A 21865-nucleotide genomic window follows, 5' to 3' on the forward strand; every position below is an offset into this window, starting at 1 on the left:
ATCTACAATCCTAAAGCTTGCCTGGTGTGCTTCCATTTATCTATTGTGGGAGGAGCGTAACAGACGAATATTTAGAGGATGTTACCGAGCCAACGACGATCTCCTAACTTGCATCAAATATTTCGTAGGAATCAAGCTTAGGGAGAAAAACATTAATAGGGCTGATAGAGTTAACTCTAACCTTTGTTTTTCATGGGGTATAATTTAGAACCGATCTGATATTTTTGTATGTAGTTTGTATATAATGTTTTGTGATCGGTTATTTTTGTAGCATTCTATGATTCTTTGAGTAATAAAATTGATGAATTATCTAAAAAAACTTTTTAAGACTTCTTTGTTAATTGGAGTCCGTAAAAACTTGTTTTCGGAGCATAAAATTTCAAGTCAACTACAGTTTACAGACAAGACATCTGACAAATCCAAGATATGATTGTCAATTCTTGTAAGTACATGTCGTGTAATATTTTATCTTAACCTATTTTTCTATTACGGAGAATTCATGTAATATTGTAAATATGTGACATGTGTCATGCTTCTAGAGTGTGATGGAGAATTTTTGTAATAAAAAAAATAGTTGGGTACTGTGCATCATGTTTGAAAAATTCAAGAACTAAATTGAATAAAAAAATTCTTTCGATACCAAAGTGATAATAAGATATAATTTCAGGAGTTAAAATGCTAGTTAATCCTCTTAAAAATATTGACAGAAACGCTAATTTTTTTTATTTAATTGAAACCAAATTTCAATTTAAACCCTCCACGATTCAATCATTCTCTCTCCTATACAAAAACAAAACCCCAAATCATGGCCCATATGAAAGCCCAGATTCAACAGGCAGCACAAAGTGAGAAGAACCGATTTGAAATCCAACAAATTTCTTCTGGTTTTCATCAACTGTTGAAGCTCCCGAATTATCTAAGCTGCCATGGCACAGATCGCACCGTCACTTTTGCTCGTGCTTCTCTCAATTGCATTGACAATTTCATCAGGGTACAACGCCTGTTCCTTTGATAGTCCCGCTTTCCTTTTGTCATCGCTGAAAAACAATAAATTTAACTCTGATTGGATTCTTTTCAACTTCGGATTTCTTATATTTGATACTCCTGGTTTCAGCTAAAATTAATATAAGTGAATTGTTTAGTTTTTTGTTTGCTTTATAGTATTTGGATCTTTTAATAGGTTTTCAACTTTTTGTTTATTTACCTGCTTTTGGGCAGGTCTGGAGATGGATTCACCATCAACGGTCGAGTGAAGATCCCCCAAGGTAATTCGACCCCTTTTATTTTTGTATTTGATTAGATTTGTACTGTTTTTTTTCTTTTGGCAAAATAATATTATTATCTGGTGATTTTGGTTGTTTTGGATCTTTGCTACATACTAATTTAGTGATTTTCTTGTGATGGTGTTCATCTCACTATAGCATGAAAGTAGATAGATGACGTTAATTATCTTTTCTGTTGATTTCCAGTGTTTACATAAATGGTGGTTTATTATGCAATGCAGCCTTTGTATAGATAATTAGATATATTTGAATTTGTTTTTCAAATTTTCATTAGGACAATTTATGTTCCCTTCAGTGGCATATACGTGACCTTGCTGAAATCTGAATTTTATTCAGTTAATTATTTATTTTATTAATTGTACCTACCCCATGAGAAAATTTTGTGTTATTAATGTAGTGTGCCCATTCTCAAAAATATTTTTGGATCCGCCACTGGTCCCTTTATGTTATGTAATAAGATGTGGGTGATATAAATTCATCCCTCAGAACCTATAAGCCTCATTGCAGATTCTATATTTGAGAAATTGGCATTTCACTTTATATTTGTTCCTGTTATGATATGTTGTCTCTTATTTTATTTCATGCAATGACCGATGACTTTATTTGGCAGGTCTGGGTACAAAAGGGCTTGCTTTGCCCTGAAAAACGTCAAATGTGAAAGTTATACTCAATGGTGGTCAAATTGTTACTTATCTGAGACCTGATGGATATTTTTCATTTTATCCTAAAATTTATCAGTTTCTTTTAAATTTGGGGGCTGGGGTTGCTAGGGTTTTGAACTCAAGTTTTCACTCCTCACAAACCTTCTGCCACTTAGGCCAAGAAGTTGTTGGCAATTCTTATGCATAACTCTGATTGAAAATCAATATATTTTACTTTTTTTTCTTTGCCCTTTTAATACTGTTTTTCTGTTATTGAATAATGAGATATTGTGTAACGTGGGTGGTAGTAAATATTTCCTCTGAACTATTATAATTCCTTAATATAAATGCCTAAAGCCAGAACATATCAGCTGGGACTCATTTGATTGAAGTGGCAGCAATTGGCTATTTCTTTTCTCCTGTAAGATTTTCTTTCTTGCCCGACTCTTGGAGAATTTTAATCATCAAATTATTTTGGTTTTTCTTCATTAACATTAATGCCTTTCAATCTTTCATAGGTTAGAGTTGATGTTAGTACTAGAAACCCAGGCAAGGTACAGGCAGCATTAACGGAGAACAGGAGGGGTCTCAGTGAATTGGTTTTAGAGCCATCGAGAGAGGAACAATATTACGAGGTTAAGGAGCCTTTTGCTATATATGTTATGTTTCCTTTTGTTTGCAGTTAGTGTCTATCCTTTGCCTCATGTTTATCCTACTTTATTGCAGATTAGGGAACCTCTCTCCATAATGAATATTGTGAAAAGCCCAATGGGTCTCATGGTGGGATTTATGCTGGTGGTGGTTTTCTTAATGCCCAAATTAGTGGAAAACATGGGTAAAGTGCTCTTCTACTAGCTCATAACTTGGTAGCTTTCTTGAAGTTCCTACTTGCAATAGATTTATAAGAGTTGATTTTGATGGAGAATATGCTCTGCTTAATTACTTGCTTGCATTTGTTTTCTTGATTGGGATAAAATCTCCTATATTGCCTATTTTCTGCTTGCAACAGATTTATAAGAGTTGATTTATAATAGTTTTGCTGCAATTCATTTTTCCCAAACATTACATTTTTTGAACAATTCATTCTATCATTTTCTAATTACAATTTTGCCAATCTTTTATTCTTGGGTTTTACGAATACAACTTTCTTCTGCAGGTGCTTCTAAATGCTCCTGCCCCTCTCATTGTATAGGCTAGAAATTTCATTTTTCCTAATTTTGTCAACCTCTTATCTATTGCAACAGATCCAGAAGAAATGAGGCGAGCACAAGAAGAAATGAGAAACCAAGGAGTTCCCTCTTTGGGTAGCTTGTTACCAGGAGGTGGGAGGAATTGAGTGTTTGAGCAAAAACCATGAACTCAAAGTTACTTTCCTGCAAAATCAAGGGCAGTTCGAATGTCAAGCTGGATTGGTTTTCTTCCCTAACATTGATTGTATAGTTTGCGGAAAGAATAGATGATGCCCATTGAATTCTTGGTGGCATCTCAAAGGTAATGTAGTTTTTTACTTTTTACTTTAGTTGCAAAACTTATCCTGTGATTAAATTGATACAACAGCTATTCATTGTTGTGATGCTTTGATGTCAGAAACAAAGATAAGTTAGAAATATTATTGTTATGGCATGATGGGTTTTGTTCGCTTGAAGAATTGACAATACCGTGAAATGAAATCTAAGTACTTATTTCTTTATTTACAATTATTTAACTGAATATTTACTTCTTGATGATTGTGTTTGGATATAAGCTTAAAAAATTCCCAGTTTATTTATGAGGTTGATTTAGCTTCTCGTTTATCAACTCTCCTGTCTCACCTTTGGAGGTATGGTCTCTCCCCGCTAAATGGAGCTATCTGAGCTTCCGATGGCTATTCTATTAGTAGATATCAAGCTTTGCAATGTATATGTATAGGGTTTTGTTGACGATGTTCACCATTTGGTTGATTTATGATGCCATTCTGAAACCTTAGCTGGTTGAAACAATATAGATTTTTGGGCATGAATAACATAACCTGAAGTTGAGCCTTGGTCCGGTCTGGCTCAGCCATGGATACCTTTAATGTAGGCAAACGCTTTTGCCTTCATGGTTAGTAAAGCCTCTAGTAACATTAGTGTCAAGTAGCAACATTTCCCACAAAAGCATTCTTTGATCCTCGACAACATCACTCCTTAGCATGAAGTTTCTTCAGCACATATCCCATTGAACAAGACAATGCTGAAATGTTTCATTCATGATTTGGTAGCTTGGCGAGCTTAAGCATTTGAAATTTTCACTATGACTTTCTCCTTTACAATCACCATTTACCACCGGATTCGTTATCTAAGAGTCAGTCTAATATTTTTCTCCGTCCTCTACCACACCTCCTCCTACTATAACAAAGAACCCATCATCTTTCTAGGACCCCTCATTTTACTACAGCAAAGGATCCTTTGCACTCTATATATGATGTTTAGATGTTAATGTGTTTGTAAAGCTAATTAATTAAATTCCCATTTTACTGGCATTCTTCTGAACTGATATATTTCTAGTCTTTATCGTTGAATTTTATTGTTTACATGGTCTAGGCTTGTCTATAATTAAGAAAAAAGTAGCATTATAATTAAATTAAGTTCATATTTTGGGCATTAATGTGACAATGTTTTCTGTACTCCTAACAAGCATTTCAAGAGCCGCATTATATCATCGAATATAAATCAACAACGTATTCCACTTTTAATATATCGTAATTTCATAAACCTTTCCAATCAAAGACGTAATCATAATCAATTCATTATAAAACTAGAATTCCAATTTACAAAATATGAATTTTCGTATATCAAATTAGAGCTTACAGATCAGAATAGAAATAAGGGTCTTACGATATATATATATATATATATATATATATATATATGCTCACTAAATATTGTTAAGAAATTTAAAGCCATAATTTGCTAAGGAATTTTATATCTATGGGCACAGAGATCCCTAAGAACATCACAAACCTTAATCGAAAAACGTCTTGAAATAAAATTAATTGGTTTTCAATGCGCAAAATCTCACCACCCTTGAAAAATATTGACCAATGGGTCCAATCGTAAACAAGATGATTTGGCTCTAAAGCTATATAAATCCACACAGATGCCCATCAGAAACCTCAATCAGAACAATGGCTTCTTCCTGTAATGTTGTTGCAATTCTTGTTATGGGTCTTGTCAGCCAAGGTGAACTTCTGCGTCTTGTAAACAATATAAACTAGAGATGAGTAATCGATCTAGTCGAGTCGAGTAAACAAAATTTCGAGTTAGTCGAGTCGAGTTGTTCGAGTAACATGTTAGACTAAGGGTTTTTCGAAATTTACGTGCAGGGTTTTGTTGCTCCTTGGAAGACATCGTGATCGGCACCGTGAGAACGGGAGTGGAGATACAAGGGAAGCCTGAATGGAAAGTGACGGTCACCAACAACAGCAAATGCGCTCAACATGAACTCAGGGTTACTTGCCAGGGATTCCAGACTGTTGAAGCCGTGGATCCGAGCATTTTTAAGCAGGAAGGTGACAAATGCCTCGTCAACCATGGCAATGCTTTGAATGGTTTCGGTTCAGTCAGCTTTTCGTATCCTTTTATCATGTTCCCTTCTAGTTCCGTTGTCGAGGACTGTTAGAACTCAAAAATATCAAACATAAGGTTATTATGGATCATGTTCCCTTCTACTTTGATCATATAACAAAAAAACTATTATTCAAGCTACTATTAACTTAATTTCTATTGTAAACCTTTTATGTTGTTATTCCTTTTCCTATTGAATCCCGTAGCTTTCGGGGTTTTCTGAAGTATTGCCAACTTACAAATAGTCATTATCATCCTAGGTCTGACACTACAATAAAGTTTTGTATATAAATTTCCATGCAAGGCTGGAGAAGGAGACAAGCACACATTCTCTCTCGACTGTCTAGGGAGTCAACTTGATTTTTGGGGTAAAAATTCACACGTGACATGCATTGGAAAAAAATAGGGACCTACTTGAAAACATATATACATATAAAGAGGTATTATTGCAATTTTTCTTAAATATATTAATGATAATTATACTATTTTTTAGTAAAAAAAGAACTCGACCCTATAGGATCAGGTTAAGTCAATACTCATCTAGTTCGAATCCTATGGCCATCCCTAGAAATATTTGTCTTCCCTCCGAATTTTATTTACTCATCTAGTTTGATCACTTTTATCTCAATATTTCTTTATAAATCATAAATGATTATAACATAAAATAATAATTAAATCCTTCATCTTAGACAATGCAATGATCATGCTCCACTTTCACAAATCATAAAATATTATTGAGAGGATACAATTTGTACTAGAGTCATACTATGATTTCATATCTACAAATACAATTATATCATGTATGAGTCGCATACTAACATATTGATCATTACTTTATTATATTAACACGCGTCAATTCTTGAGATATCAAAGCATGCAAGTTATAGATATATAGTTCAACGTTAGTGTCACAAATGAATTGAATCTATAAACGAATTTAAGATTAATTTATATTGCATTTAGTCTAACATATTGTCTAATTTGATCAAGTATATCTCTATCCCTACTCGAAGTCAATGCATTTCAATAATTAACACAAACTATCTACTTTTCTAACTTTGATAACATAACAATTTTAGCATAAATTATTTACTCGAAATAGTTTCATGATTACGATCAGAAACTTTTCGAACATAATGACAAGTGTGGAAGAAAAGATGCCAAAAAATCTCATATTAATTGGCGTTCAATGTGCAAAATCTGCTCTCAACACTAAATTGGTCCAATTGTCAAAAAGCACTAAATAGAAGATGTATTGCCCAAGAATGAATTTTAAATCCATGATTTCCTAGAAAATTATTTAAATCCACACAAATATATCCCTTTGAACATCACATACCTCAATCAAAACAATGGCTTCTTCCACAGAGGCTTTAGTCGCCGTTCTTATTCTGGGTCTTGTCAGCCAAGTTAAACTACTTTGTCTTAACAGGAGAAAGATTTCTCAGACAAGTTGCTTTAAATTTTTTGTTTTTTGATATTTAAATGCAGGGTTTTCTCTTTGCTCGTTGAACGACATCATCGTCGGTACTGTCAGAACCGGAAACGAGATACAGGGTATGGCTGAATGGAAGGTGACAATTACCAACAACTGCAAATGCAGTCAACATGATCTAAAGCTTACTTGCAAAGACTTCCAATCGGTCGAAACTGTGGATCCAAGCATTTTTGTGCAGCAAGGTGACGATTGCCTTGTTATCCAAGGCAATACTTTGAATGGCTTCACTTCAGTCAGTTTCCTCTATGCTTGGGATCCTCCGTTTTTTATGTTTCCTTCTAGTTCTGTCGTCGATGACTGCTAGATTCAGAATTGCTCTTAGCTTGTAGTGCTAAAATCTCTAATAAATAATACTTCAGGTTAATTAAAACACAGATTGCAAACTTTTAGCCTCTTTTTTCATCAAATTGCAGACATTTTTGCGATGTGCCTTCATGTTGCCATCATCAGCAATTAAGGCATAGTTTTCAAAACTAATATGATACCTCAAAGGAGAAAGCCAGAACATGGTTGAAAACAACCAGAAGCAGTACTGTTTTTAAGGTAGTGCTAGTGATACATTAATGTAATCCTCAAGGGAGAAGGTCAAACAAAGGAGAGGAGAGGAGAATGAAGCAGAACATATATAATGATACAATAAGTGTATGTTAGGAATATAAAACATGTCTGATTTCGAAAATGTCACAGTTTCTAATCTCTAATCCAACCCACAACCTCGGCAAGGCGAAACGAAAAACAAGGGAAAGAGGTCCTAAGGTCATTTTCGCCTTTTAGCCGGTGGCTGAAGCTCTTCTTCTTCTTCATCTTCTTCCTCCTCTTCCTCTTCTTCTTCTTCTTCTTCTTCTTCTTCTTCTTCTTCATATTCACCTCCATCATCATCGTCATCGTCGTCGTCATCATCATTGTCGTCGTCATCCTCATCCTCATCTCCACTGGCTCCATCTCCATTGGCCACAGGTTCATCCTCTGGATCCCCTCCATCTTCACCTTCACCGCCTTTTCCCGATCCATCTTCCTCCTCACCGGCATCTTCATCACCTGCTGTTTCAATTTCCTCCTCCTCATCATCGTCATCCTCAGTGTCACCAGCATCCTTGTTCTCTGGACAAGGCTTTCTCACTGCAAGAAGAGCAAGCGGAAACCTGCAAAAGCAGATCGAATGATTTCCCCCATTCCACCGAAGAAGTGCATGAACAAGTTAGGCAAAATAATTTATTTAACTAACCCTGCATATGATTCTGGCTCTTTGATGAGGGCATCAATTCCATTAGACATAGTTTCCATCTGGAGAAACATCGAACTCATGCTTAGGATAAAAACAATGTTCTTTCAAATGCAGTTTTTGAGCAATTTAGAACAAACAAACATATCATCACATCAAACGACACAATTTTATGACCATGAAAACCATAATTATCCAATTATCCATCGTAATGAATAACAAAATGACAAACAAACAAGCATTTGCACAAAACATAGACGATCAACAAAACAAAACTGAAAATTAAGGTAAAGGATCGACTAAAACAATGTCTCTACCAAATCTATGCCTTCTGTACTCGACCCTATTGGCATATATGAACAGCTTATGTTCTTCCTTGACGTTCTTCTAAACTATATGAGAATTAAAATATTGTAGACAACCTATTAAGCAAAGCAACAGATTCCATAACCTCAGAAAATATTACAAACAAAAATTCACTTTTGAGTTTGAAAATTTCAGAATAATGCAATCAATTATTCACAGAAAAATTGTCAATTGCGCACTAACCCTTACAAAACAAAGAGCGGAAGAAACCAGTGGCTTAACAAAGAATTCCAACTTCAGCAAATGAAGGTAAATTAAAAGGCAAGAAGGAAAATTATACCATCATCACCAACAAAGCGACTGACTTAGTAGCAACAATGGCAGTTTCGATAACCATAGTTTGCAGTGCAAAGCCCACGGAACTGTCCAACACGGCACCGTTTGTAAGTGGACTCTCCATTTTCGTGACGTATAACAGAGCTTAGAATGAAAAAGGAGTGGCGAAGCTTGGGAGAACTAAAAGGGAAAAAGAAAGGAACCCCAATTGAAGAGAGAAAGTTTAAGATTGAGAATTAGGTTTTCGGGATTTTGGGGGTTTGTGTTAAGAGCTTCGTTAAGAGCATCGAAGAAGCACTTTGGTTATAGAAGAAAAAAGAATGTTCCATGTCATAGATAATCTGACCGTCGGTTTTAGAGGAACGGATGACAGTTACAATTCACACCGTCGGATTTGTTATGTGTGCAGCGTAATCAATTTATTTATTCTCGTATTTTTATTTCGATCATATAATTATTTTTTAAAATTATACTAAATATTATATTTTTTTATCATCAATAGTTAAAACTTTAACAATGATAATGACAGAGATTTCTTTTGCACTTTCAAAATTGCACTGTATTTTTCTCTTTTACGTTACTTGGTGTATACATAAATCGAGCTTAAATAAATAAAGTTTTATTTATGATTGTTTGTTTATTTTCAAAATGCTTTTATTCGTTTAAATTTTTAATATTATGTTCATTTATTTATTTATGAATGTATTCATTTAACATTTACGAACATCTTCGTTTATATGTACAAACAATCAATTAAATTAAATTAAACAAAACCAACTAAATAAACTAGTTCTTAAACTCTTTAGGCTTACCGTTTAAATTCTAAAGTTTACAATGCGTTCAATTTAGTCTCTTTCAACACCAATATTTCAAATGTAAAAAATAATAGGAAAAGAAGAACCGGATAAATGGACTTATAATAAATGAACTGGTAAATAAGTTTGTTCGTGAATATAAACGAACCAAACATTCCTCTATTCGTATTCGTTTATTTATTAAATGAATATAAAAGTTATATTCATACTCATCTATTTAACCTAACAAACGTTATATGAACCGCTCACAAACAATTTGCCAAACGTTCTATTCTTTTATATTCTACGTATTTCAATATCACGTGAGATTAGTAAAAAGAAATTCAAAAGACTTTATTTAAGTTGAAATCCTAAAATCAAAATAGTTTCTTCTTTCCATTCATTTCGAGAATAGCAATAGAGAAAGAAATAATATATAGAGACACCAAACATGATTCCATGTTATTATTGTGGACGGAAGAATTACAGCTAATAAAGATGTTGAAAAAATATTATTTTTCTTTGAGGTATTGAATTCGAGCTCGTATATAAAATATGTGTGCATTTAATAATGACTAAAAAATATTATAAATAAATATTATCATATAATAATTTTAATTTTTTTTAAAAAAATAATGATATTTTCGATGGGAATGTAAGGGGTAACCACGGTGTCACAGGCAACCGAGAGTCCGAGACAGCAAGGACATATCGCCGAAATGTTAACACCATCTGTGCTTTTGAGTATCTGGTGTTTCCATGGAAGATGTATGCTTCATGCCGAACACCCCACATTTGATTCCGGTAGTGATCGCGCCGGTGCTGAGCTGAGCTTTTCCAGGATAAGGGACATGATTGTCTGGTACATTGAAGTTGTTTATTCAATAATACATAATGGTGTCAACGGTAAAATGAAATGTTATTCTCCTTAAAGTTTCTGGATTCGAACGATTACATCTGCAAGGTGTGTGAGAATTGTCAATAGATTAAAAAAGTTGTATACAAATATTACCTTATAATTACTAAAAATTTTAATAATAAAAAAATGTTTATTCAACAGTTGTCTTTATTCAGTTTGCGCTACTCGACTGCGATCTCTTGTTTTGGTTTTTCCAATGGCCATGACATCTATTAGTAATATCAAGTCATAGTCATTCCCGATGGGTTTTCTCCAACAGCGTATTCATTTAGTATACAATCAGTTAATCTAACGGGATAAGAGACAACCAGTTAAACTAACAGGATAAGAAACGTTAGGTATCTTAAACAACATCAAAGATTTGAATCTTGATGTGAATGAAATAAACTAAATTCGAAGAATCGTCTTTATAATGTACCTTGTCAGTAAGATTAATAGATAGGATACAAGGGGTTGTAAGGAAAAATGACTAGCAATGTTGAAAGTGAGAAACATACTATTCTGATTATTTTACAAACGCCGTTTTCCATTAGCCTTGTATCTATTACAAAATCAAAGATGAAATCACAAATTAGGCCAGTTCTTCCCAAATACAAAATGATAGAAACATCGTCAAACGGGAACAAAGTTTATCTGTTAATTAACAAGCATTTTGGGTTCACACGGACACACGTATTACCCTATGCTCATCTGGTAAACCTTAATCCCAATCTTAACTTACCAGAATAAACATAAACCTGCAACCAAACCCCATTTCTAAGCTGGCACCTGAAGGGAGGCTTTTCGCCTACATCTTGCAATTTGCAGCCTTACCCTTTTTTCCTTCTATGAACCCCAATTTGGAATGCTTGAGGTGGCTTCATTTACCATTTTCACCAGAGTTACCTGCCACAATTTACATTGTATTTTGTTACATCATCCCACAAAGAAGGTAATTGTACTAAATTATTCAGTTCTATGGTACATGGCTGACCTGCACCTTTTGATTATAGTATAGGGACTGCCTAGAAACTTTAACCTAGCATACTACCAAGAACCAAAATTGCATTGCATGGGCAAAAATCTCATAGAATTGTTCAATATTACTTTACATTGTGCCATTGAAGGATAAGTGTTAAACTTACCACACTTTCGGGAACACCAGGAGGAGGCAGCGGAAGGTCTCTCGGAGGTGGTTCAGTATCGAACGATCTTTTATCAAACCTCCATTCTCCAATCTTTCCGTAGGTTAACCTACCCTGAAACCAGGAAGAAAACTTGCAGCTATTTAGTAAAATGGTGACAAGTTTTTTCTTCCAACTCAAACAAATATGCTGGAACATAATTTGGAAAGGTCATAACCGAGAAACATTTTCCTAAAACAAAATGATTGAGATTTCAGCACGAAAAGTTACCTTCAAATCATAGTCACACCCATATGTGTAGTGAATGATGAACTTGTTACCGATTTCTGTATCCCAAGGAGGCTGATCAGTGTCACAAAAGCAATGGTTTAGTAAGGAAAGTTCAGGAACTAATCCGAATTCATCGACATGATAAACAAGAATAAAGAAGGCGAAAAAGTAACCGTCGACAAATTATTCAAAATAATGATTAAATAACAGACAATTTGCAGAAGTCTAATCTGTGTTGCTAACAAATAATAATGCTTAATCAGTTTGGCTTGCTCCTAGAAGCACACCAGAAGCGGGTCCTAAACTAAAAGCTCATCCCCATCAACCCAGATTCTCAAATTTACACCAGAGAGTTGACTGTCGTAAATGGTTGCAAGATGACTATAGTTATCACTAACCAGGAAGGTGCAGCTGTAATATTTTATCGTCTAAGAAGAAGAAATTACGGGAAACGGACAATCTCATCGAACCTGGATCATGAAATCTTTGTATAGGATGTTACCCACACCATGCAATGCAGAGGAAACAGCATAAGCGTACCTACAGTTATAAAACAAGTAAACAGAAGACTCAAGGTCAAAATCCAAGGAACCATTGTAAAAGCATGGATCAAATCGGACAAAACTCACATTTCAAGCACCCAGCCAAAAGCTTTATCTGTTTCAGGATCTTTCTTCATTGCCAATGACACATTCATCCAAGTTGGAGCAATTTTTTTGAGAGAACCCTATACAATCAATGAAAGATCTTCAGGAGAAATCGAAACCGAAACTGCTAACGAAGCAAACACTGAAAATGTATACCTTCCCAACAATAACAGGAGAATTTCCTATGGGGTCAATGTTGGTTATTGGACCCTTTTCCTCAGGAAAAAACTTTCTCAGAACCGACCCATACTTCTTCGGTTCTATATAGAAGAAAGGAAATGCAGCGCCAAGCCCATCTTTTGACAAGTTTGGTATAGGCTTCACAATGATATGATCTGGCTCTGCCATCAGTATGTAACTGTATATGCATAGGAAAGATGGGACATATAAAATCAACCAAAACATGGACACAAATTGAATCAATACAAAATAAGGAAATCAGAATCTCATACTCTTCTTTGATGTCAGCCTTTTGAAGCCACTGCACAAATGCCCAGGGTCTGTTCAGTACTATATAACCCTGTCATTGACATAATGGTAAAGAAATAAGTTGATATCTAGGTTGTACAATTTAGACTCCATGAGCATGTATATTCGAACGTCGTCTAACATATTTGAATAATCCTGATGGTAACATTTTGTTTGTAACAGCCGTGGGCGGTTCACCTTTTTTTAATTGGACAGAGACTCGCACCCGATAACTTTTAAGGAGAATGAAGACGAACAGTGTAAGGGAGAAAAAAAGAGAGAGAGGGTCAGAGAGATCAGGTGACCCTCAAGTGTCGGACTCTGGATCATGAATGTTATTTGTAGGTCGACAAAGTAAATTGATTTGAGCATTATATAACAGAGTTTGCAGGTGATGGGATGGACAACGATCAAATCAAAAGAATGCAACTATGTGGAGGATATAGAGCTCTGGAGGCCTTGATAAACAAAATATTTCCTCCGGTAAGGAGGAGGGTATGGAATCATAAATCCAGAATTCTAAATCTAAACCCTAAAATTTATAATCTGAAACCTTAAATAAAATGTATGATTTCAATACAATTTTGCTCGTGATTTCTTTTTACATCGCCGGTGATAATAATCCTAACTTAAATACACATAAATAAGAATCATAAAGCTAAGGATACTAATTATAAAGTTTGATACCAAGAAGACAGCTAATTTTATTGGTTCAATTAGTCCAATCAATGAAGACTAACCTCAAATTTCCAAACTTAGATGCCCATTTCACAAACTGAAAGTTATCTTCTAAATTGAATGAACTCAACAAATTATAGACTAAAACCCCTAAAAGAGATACCTGATCCATTCCAGCAGGTAAAGGCTGAGCAATGAAGGTGGGAATCTCATCCATGTACTTGTCTGGTTTACCAGAGTGCAAGATCCGAGTGAACCCACCCATTTCTGAATCGGGTCCATTCTTATGCTTCTTGAACCAGTAATACATGACTCGGCACTGCCAAGTGTTGTAAACCGAGTCAGAAGCCGTCACCGCAGTGTGAAACAACCTTCTCTCTGCACTTGACCCGAATTTTCTGAATTTTTCTACCGGCATCTGGATTACGGGGTCGATGATTGAAAATCCCGAAGGCCCGGGAAGCTCCTGCTTTAGAGAAGCATTGGCTGAGATGAGAATGTTGTAGGTGATTAGAGCTACTGCTAAAGTTATAATCAGCGTGAAGAATACGTTCCCACACCCCATTTTTTCAGTCGATTGCTTGAAGAGCTCTCCCTGATCCTCACTTTTTTTCTTGCTTTTATTTATGGGGACGGTGAAGGGAAGTTTGGGTGAGTTACGAAGAGGCAGCAGGGAGCGGCGGAGGCCGCCTTTGGCGGTGGCGGTATTTGGGAAGGTGATTGGTGACAGACTGTCGTGGGAGAGAGTGATTGAAGAAAGTCGTGGAATCAACTATTGAAAGACACCATAGTGGAGTTGTTGAAGAAAAGTCAGCTTCCAATTTTTTAACAAAAAAAATTATTTTAGAACAAAGCACATTAACCATCACTTTTATTTTATTTTTTATCATTTAATTTTATCATTTAATTTTTAAAAATTATATTTAATCATTTATATAATCAATTAATCATAAAATATCATTCGTTATATGATAACATAACATAATAAAAATTTTAAATTGATTCTTAAACTTTAAAATATAAATTTAACATTTGTTAACATATAAAGTTATTAATGTAATGAGAGATTAATGTATGTGTGAGTGATCATTTTGTAATTAATAATAATATAAGTGATTAAAATATAACTTTTGAAAGTTGAGGGGTAACAAATAAAAACAATCGAATAGAAGTGCAGTTTACCCTTATTATATATAGAAATAAGTATAAATATTTATATTTAAGCTCACATTGTATTTTTAAATTGTTTTCTAAAGTTAAATTTTTATATATATATTAATTAAATATTGATATTTAAATTGTATTTTTAAGGTATTTCTATATTCTATGGAGCTTATGAAGGTTGGACAATTTGCTGAATCGGTCCGGCTTTTGTAGAGGAATCATTTCTCATGTCAACTCTTAAATAAAAAGGATAAACTACAGGAGTGACCACTCAACTATGGTCAAAATTATTTTGACCACCAATTTTCAACTTTATCAATCAGATCACCCAACTATTTAATTATTTCAATCAAGCCACCTACTGTTAATATTTAACGGAGTAGGTGGCGTAGCCGTTAAAATATTTTAATATAATTATACAATTGGTCCACATAATTTATATATTATTCTAATTTAATCTTAATTTTAATAAATTACAATAAATTTAACCATCAAATTAAGTGTCATGTGTCATTGGTGACACTTGTTATGATAGGTGTCGTCATTCAATTGGACGCTTGGTTGATATAGTAAGAGTCAAACCATTTAGACAAGACAACTAATTGATCTATTTTGGATAAAAATGATATATATACTATATCGTAATATATAAATGATTTACTCAAAATTAAAAATATTTTATATATTTTATATTTTAAAATTATCTTTTATTTTTTTAAATTTATTAAATATATTTTATTTTTATTTAAATCTAAAAATATATTTGTCAAGATACCTCAACATAAAATATATTTAAATATTTTATTATCAATTTAATATAAAAATATATGTATTTTATTATTATCTTAACTTTTAAAATTTATTTTTTTAAATATCTTAACTTAAATTATATTTTATTCTTAAGTTAAAATATATTTTGGATTTAAAATATTTTAATATATTTTTAAAAGTTAAAATATTTTAAAATATATATTTGTAAGGGATGATAAAGATATAATATATATTTTTACATTAAAATAAAAATAAATATATTTAATAATTTAAGAAAAAATATATTTAATAAGTTAAAACAAAAATAAAAAATAATTTAAAATTTTAAGATATATAAAATATTATTTAATCTTGAGTAAAGCATTTATATACTAACATACAATAATATATATATATGATTTTTGTCCAAAATAGACCAATTAGTTGTCTTGGCTCTTATTATTTCAGCCAAGCATCTTGGGTTTGATTAGCCTTACTCGCTTATTGTTGTGCGAATTTATTTTCTTTCAATCAGAAGGTGATATTTATTAAAATTAAGATTAAATTAAAATAATATATAAGTTATGAGGATTAATTATATAATTATACCAAATGTTTTAACGGCCACATCACCTACTCCAATAAATGAATGGTCTGATTGATCAAGTCGAAACATCAGTGGTCAAAATAATTTACCAAATAAAAAATAATCAGATTGATTTTAAGATTAACATATAATTAAAATAATACTTTTATTAAGTGAAGTGTATTACATATTATTGTATTATTTTTAAATAATTATTAAATTTATTAAAATTTTCAAATGATTATTAAATTCATCAAATTGTTACAAAATTATAACAACGATGTAATGATAATTGTAGCTTTTTAATGAAGATAATATTTTTTTAACAATTTAATAAAATTTAACAATTATTTTGTAATGATTTTTACCCTTTTATTAGAGTTAATTGCACATGTACTCAAACTATAATTCTCACCTTAAATTAGTCCCTAAACTTTTGAATATTTTAATTTATATTTAAAATATTACTTTCATTTTAAATTAGTCCCAAAACTTTTTGAACATTACAATTTCATCCCCAGATTCTTCCAAATATATAATTAGTTTCAATTGTAGTTTAACCTAAATTTTGGTTTTTCTAAAAGCATATAATAATATAACTTGGTCTAACAATTTTATTAAAATAGGATGTGATCAGTATATATGTATAGTTTGGGATAAATTTGGAATGTTCAAAATAATTGGAGACCAATTTAGAATGAAGGTCATAGTTTATGGATGAAATTAAAATGTTTAAAAGTTTAAGGACTAATTTATAATAATAGTCATAGTTTAGGGATGAAACAAAAATATTTAAAAGCTTAACTATTAATTTAGAATAAGAGTTATAATTTGGGGACATGTGATCGAATTAACTCCTTTTTGTTGTTGTACTACAAGTTTCGTTGACAAGCATGACATAATTAAATATTAGATTATTTTGAATTTATATTTAATGTATTAATGATGTATGAATTTATATATTGATAATGAATAAAATAATGATATATCATTGAAAATAAATTAAATAAATTTAACTTTAAATTATTATATTAAACTATTATTATCTAATTCATTTATTATTATACAATTTATATAAAACTAGTATTTATAGCTATATACAATTTATATCAAATATAAATATGATTATTTTATAAATATTTTATTTTGATTCTTTCGTATTCTTTAAATAACTCTATAGGGATAGTATTAAAAAACAATAGATGAGATCGACAGTCTATCTGTCAAATCATAAATATGACACCCAATTGACATATTTTTAAAAAAAATATATCAAATAACAACAAAAATAAATTAAAATTTATTTGCAGTTTTTTCCTTTTAATTTTTTTATATGATTCTAAAGTTATATCTGTGATGAAACTATCAAGAGAGTGGGGTTAGGAGTGTTAAAATATTAATTTGGTAAGTGATGAATTGAATTAATTAAAAATAATTATTAATTTTACTTAAAAATAATTAATTGAATAAAATAAAATAAGATTAATTCAATAAATTTTAGAATTAATAAAAATTATTATTTTTAAATTTTAGTTCAAAATAACAATTCAAGTAGCAACAAATTTGTAAATGAGTTTCTATATGTTTTTATTTCTAGTCTTTATTTTTCTCTTTTGGGTTGGACTTAATATAAATATTAGGTTTTGAATACTATGGGTTATTGATGAGACTTGACCTTACAATTTAAAATAAATTAATTATATTCATTAATTAACTAATTTCAAATCTAACTAAACTTTTAAGAAATTAATCATTTATCTATCGAAAACTTAATTGATCGACTGATTAAATAAACTAAAATTATCATTTACTTTTCTTAATATATTTTCAAATAATAGCCTCGCTAGCGGATACAATTAGGATTATGATAATAAGAGCAAGCAAGAGAGGAGGTCAACTTATATACCTTTAAATTTTAAAAATAATTTTAAAATACCACAAATTGACCTCCTCTAACTATTATTTGAAAACATATTAAGGAAACTAACCAATTCGACCTAAGAAGACATCTCACAATATTATATATGCAATAATTTGTTCAATTTTTAATTTTGTCTTATTAATCCAATTTAACTGATCAATCAGATTTGATTAGTATAACCATCCTATATAGTATTATAAAAAAAACTAATTAATTTGACCTAAGGAAGCTTATTTTTCATTAATCTTAAAATAAACTTGACAACAACAACATTTTACCAATTTTTATTAATTTTCAGCTAACAGTGGCCCTCTCATATTAAATAAAGAAAAAAAGAAATATATAAGTAAATTGACCTATTTGTCCCATAAAAATCTCACGCGCTATTAACGAAAAAACCAACGCAACCACCCACGGCCGACCCACGGTTTCCTTTTAATAACTTGTTCGTCAGTCTTGGTTGTAACCGCCATTACTTTATACTCGCCACCAAAGTCGGGTCCTTATATGTCTTTTTTTTTACTTTCTTTATGTTTTCCGCTCAACCTATATATACCCAACGTCTTCCCTCATAATCGGTATTTTCATAATCTGCGGAATGTGTAACGAGAGTTGCAATTTCTCATCGCACAGAGAGTCATTGAGAGAGAAGATGAAATCGTCGATGTGTTGTTTCGGTTTGGCGGCTGCAGCGGCACATATCGGAGACGGAGACGGCTTCGAGCCGTTGGAGGAGGAGGCGAAGTCGTCGAGATCTCCGAGATCGCCTCACATAAAAGAAAAGTGCAGGAACCTAACGGCCTGGATCTGGAAAGGAGGCCACAAGCACCACGGCTTCTCCGATTTTAGTTACGATCCGATGAGCTACGCACTGAATTTCGAGGATGAGTCGAGCCGAGCTGACGAGTTTCCTTTTGTCAACTTCTCGTCGCGGCTTCCTTCTACGCCGGAACGATCACCGGTGATCAAGCAATTTGGCGAAACGCCGGTGCTGGTAAGGAGGGAAATCTATACGTACAGTTGAGATTGATTTCCATTATTAACTGTAATGTTGCGGAGATTGTAATGTACTACGATAGGGTGAACAAGTCATCCTGCAAATGTTTCATGTAAAGCAATTGAACACTATTTAGCCACAAACTTTACTATTATTATTATTATTATTAAATAATATTCTTAAGAATAGTTTGTGATTTATGTTAGGTGATTTTAATTGTTTTTTTTTAAGTGTAATATACTTTATTAATGTATTTGTATATACGTTTTACAATTATTCATAAAATTTTAACGTGTTTAACATTTAGAATAAAGAAATGTTAATCTTAACGCACAACTTTTCATTCAAGTTCGAATATCCGTTCGAAATTTACGAGGATTTGAACAAAAATTCATAAAATTCATAACTTAAACTCTAAAATTCACTGTAATTTAGTATGTATCTTTACCAATATTTAAAATGTAAAAATAATAAATGAGTTTCTAAACGGGTTTATTCATGAACATAAACGAATAAGTCAATAAACGAGCTTGTTTGTGAACATAAACGAATATACTTATGTTCGTGTTTGCTCGTTTATTAAATGAATATAAAAATTTATTTTTACTCGTTCGTTTAACTTAACAAACAATCATAAACAAACGTTATACAAACATAAACAAACATATCACCCAACTCTTTGTTCATTTACACTCCTTTAATTACTAATAGTTTGTCAAAATGATGCAAAAATCTGGAATGTGTCGTGGTTCAAGTAAACAGTTTTTGCTCGGTTTCATCCGACAGTTACCTACGCCGATCTTTAGAAAAAAATGAGATCTAAATGGACGGGGAAAAGACTCACAAACGGCGAGACAAGGACAAGGAGGACACAGTTGAAAGCCTAATGTGCAAGAGTGTTAGCATCTCTGCGCGTGAAGACGACTTTATAACTCAGGGTGTTTGGATTAAGAGATGTGAGATTTTTATAAGAATAAAATTCACATTTTTATATTTAGTTAGTCGAAATATTATTTTCAATAATGTTTTATTATTAATATTAGATTTTTTTAAGTATATTACTAGAATTATTATTATTTTCTTTTCTTTAGATATTGTTGGATTACTGATATTTTAGACTAAAATACCCTCAATTTTTTTTTCAAAAAATATTATTCTTTTATTTTGAATAATAAAAATTCTACAAATGTTAAATTACAAATTTATCCTTAAACTATTTTAAATTTATAAAAAAAATTATAATTAAAATTTTATATGAAATTAATGGATTAAAATAAAATTTTACCCATTCATTAAACCTTTTTATATTTTTAATTTTATAAATATAAATATATATATATAAATTTTATTAATTTAAATTTTTTAAAGAAAATATATAAATATTTTTCAACTTGTTAAAAAAACAAATATATAATAAGAACAATTTGGTAAAATATACATTCTAATAATCTTTTATTCCTTTAACCAAACACGATAATCTTACATTTCTGCTAAACCAATCTAACACAAAATACAACATTCCCAGTAATTTTATTTTCTGATAATCATACATTCCCACTGATAATCTTACATTTCTAATGATAATCTTACATTTCGTGAACCAAACGCACCTTCAAGTGCATATCCAAGATTCGTTTCGCCTCAAGCATATGTTTTTAATGATTTTTTTATTTATTTTTGACTTTAAACCAAAAAAATAATAAAATTAATTATTTTGATTTATTTTTCAATCCATTCGACTCCAACGAGGACTCGTCCCTATTAAAAAGTGTAATATACTTTATTAATGTATTTGTATATACGTTTTACAATTATTCATAAAATTTTAATGTGTTTAACATTTAGAATAAATAAATATTAATCTTAACACACAACTTTTCATTCAAGTTCGAATATCCGTTCGAAATTTACGAGGATTTGAACAAAAATATTATACTCGTTTAAAATAGGACCATACAACAATATTTAAGACTTGAGATCGATCTAAAATATTTTCTATGTTTATAATCTATTTATTATTTTATTTTATTATATTATGACATTTATATCACGTAAAAATTAAATTTATAATACTATAATGTAAGTATTCAGTTATATATTAAGTTTTTTATATATAAATGAGTAAAAAAATTAATTTTAATAAAATACACAAAATAAATATATATTAAATTAAAAATAAAATAATTTTTTTTTTTTAAATAAAGTCTTTTGACAAAAATTTAAGACTCGTAATTTATGTTTAGACAGAACCTAAACAAATATGAAGTATGTTAAATCTCTTACATAAATTTGATTTAATCGGACTCATTAACACCTGTACCTGTACCTGTACCTGCTAAATTTTCAATAAAATAAAATAAAAATCACTTAAGGTTTTCCTTTATTATGAAACGCAACTGCGTATCGAGGTCTACTTAGGGTTCGTTTCATGTTAAAAAAGGGTAAATTAGTTATTATTTAGTTTTTGTTTTACAACTATTATTTATTTTAAATTATACTCAACGTTACATATTGTATTAGCATCATTGTTAATTTTTTAATGGTAGGTGACCAAAACAAAACTAAAATGTAACGTTAGGTATGATTTTGAAAAAAAATAGTTGAGTGATAAAAAATAAATTAATTAATAGGTGAGTTATCAAATTAGAAATTTACCCTAAATAAAAATATACATGAA

At 31.2% G+C, this 21865-nt stretch overlaps 4 protein-coding genes and 1 pseudogene across 4 annotated transcripts; 4 read left to right on the forward strand and 1 right to left on the reverse strand.

The window, feature by feature from the left end:
• Positions 1-805: 805 nt before the first annotated feature.
• On the forward strand, positions 806-3618 carry LOC120207738 (annotated as a pseudogene).
• Positions 3619-5006: 1388 nt separating this feature from the next.
• On the forward strand, positions 5007-5563 carry LOC120207739 (TPD1 protein homolog 1-like). Its single transcript, XM_039207160.1, has 2 exons — positions 5007-5124; positions 5268-5563. Exons 1-2 carry the CDS (start codon positions 5070-5072, stop codon positions 5561-5563), a joined length of 351 nt encoding a protein of 116 aa, XP_039063091.1. The 5' UTR covers positions 5007-5069.
• Positions 5564-6860: 1297 nt separating this feature from the next.
• LOC120207740 lies at positions 6861-7310 on the forward strand. Its single transcript, XM_039207162.1, has 2 exons — positions 6861-6903; positions 7000-7310. The coding sequence occupies exons 1-2, from the start codon at positions 6861-6863 to the stop codon at positions 7308-7310; spliced, it is 354 nt and encodes a 117-aa protein (XP_039063093.1).
• Positions 7311-11404: 4094 nt separating this feature from the next.
• Positions 11405-14546, reverse strand: LOC120207752 (hydroxyproline O-arabinosyltransferase 1). The gene is made up of 8 exons (XM_039207172.1): positions 13934-14546; positions 13077-13144; positions 12781-12982; positions 12607-12704; positions 12448-12517; positions 11978-12049; positions 11708-11821; positions 11405-11468 (listed from the first exon to the last, which is right to left on the reverse strand). Exons 1-8 carry the CDS (start codon positions 14333-14335, stop codon positions 11409-11411), a joined length of 1086 nt encoding a protein of 361 aa, XP_039063103.1. The 5' UTR covers positions 14336-14546; the 3' UTR covers positions 11405-11408.
• Positions 14547-18789: 4243 nt separating this feature from the next.
• LOC120207741 lies at positions 18790-19215 on the forward strand. The gene has a single exon (XM_039207163.1). The coding sequence runs from the start codon at positions 18790-18792 to the stop codon at positions 19213-19215; it is 426 nt and encodes a 141-aa protein (XP_039063094.1).
• The last annotated feature ends 2650 nt before the right edge of the window (positions 19216-21865 follow it).

This window comes from Hibiscus syriacus, unplaced genomic scaffold, assembly GCF_006381635.1.
Source record: "Hibiscus syriacus cultivar Baekdansim isolate YM2019G1 unplaced genomic scaffold, ASM638163v2 tig00015331_pilon, whole genome shotgun sequence".
Classification (NCBI taxonomy): domain Eukaryota; kingdom Viridiplantae; phylum Streptophyta; class Magnoliopsida; order Malvales; family Malvaceae; genus Hibiscus; species Hibiscus syriacus.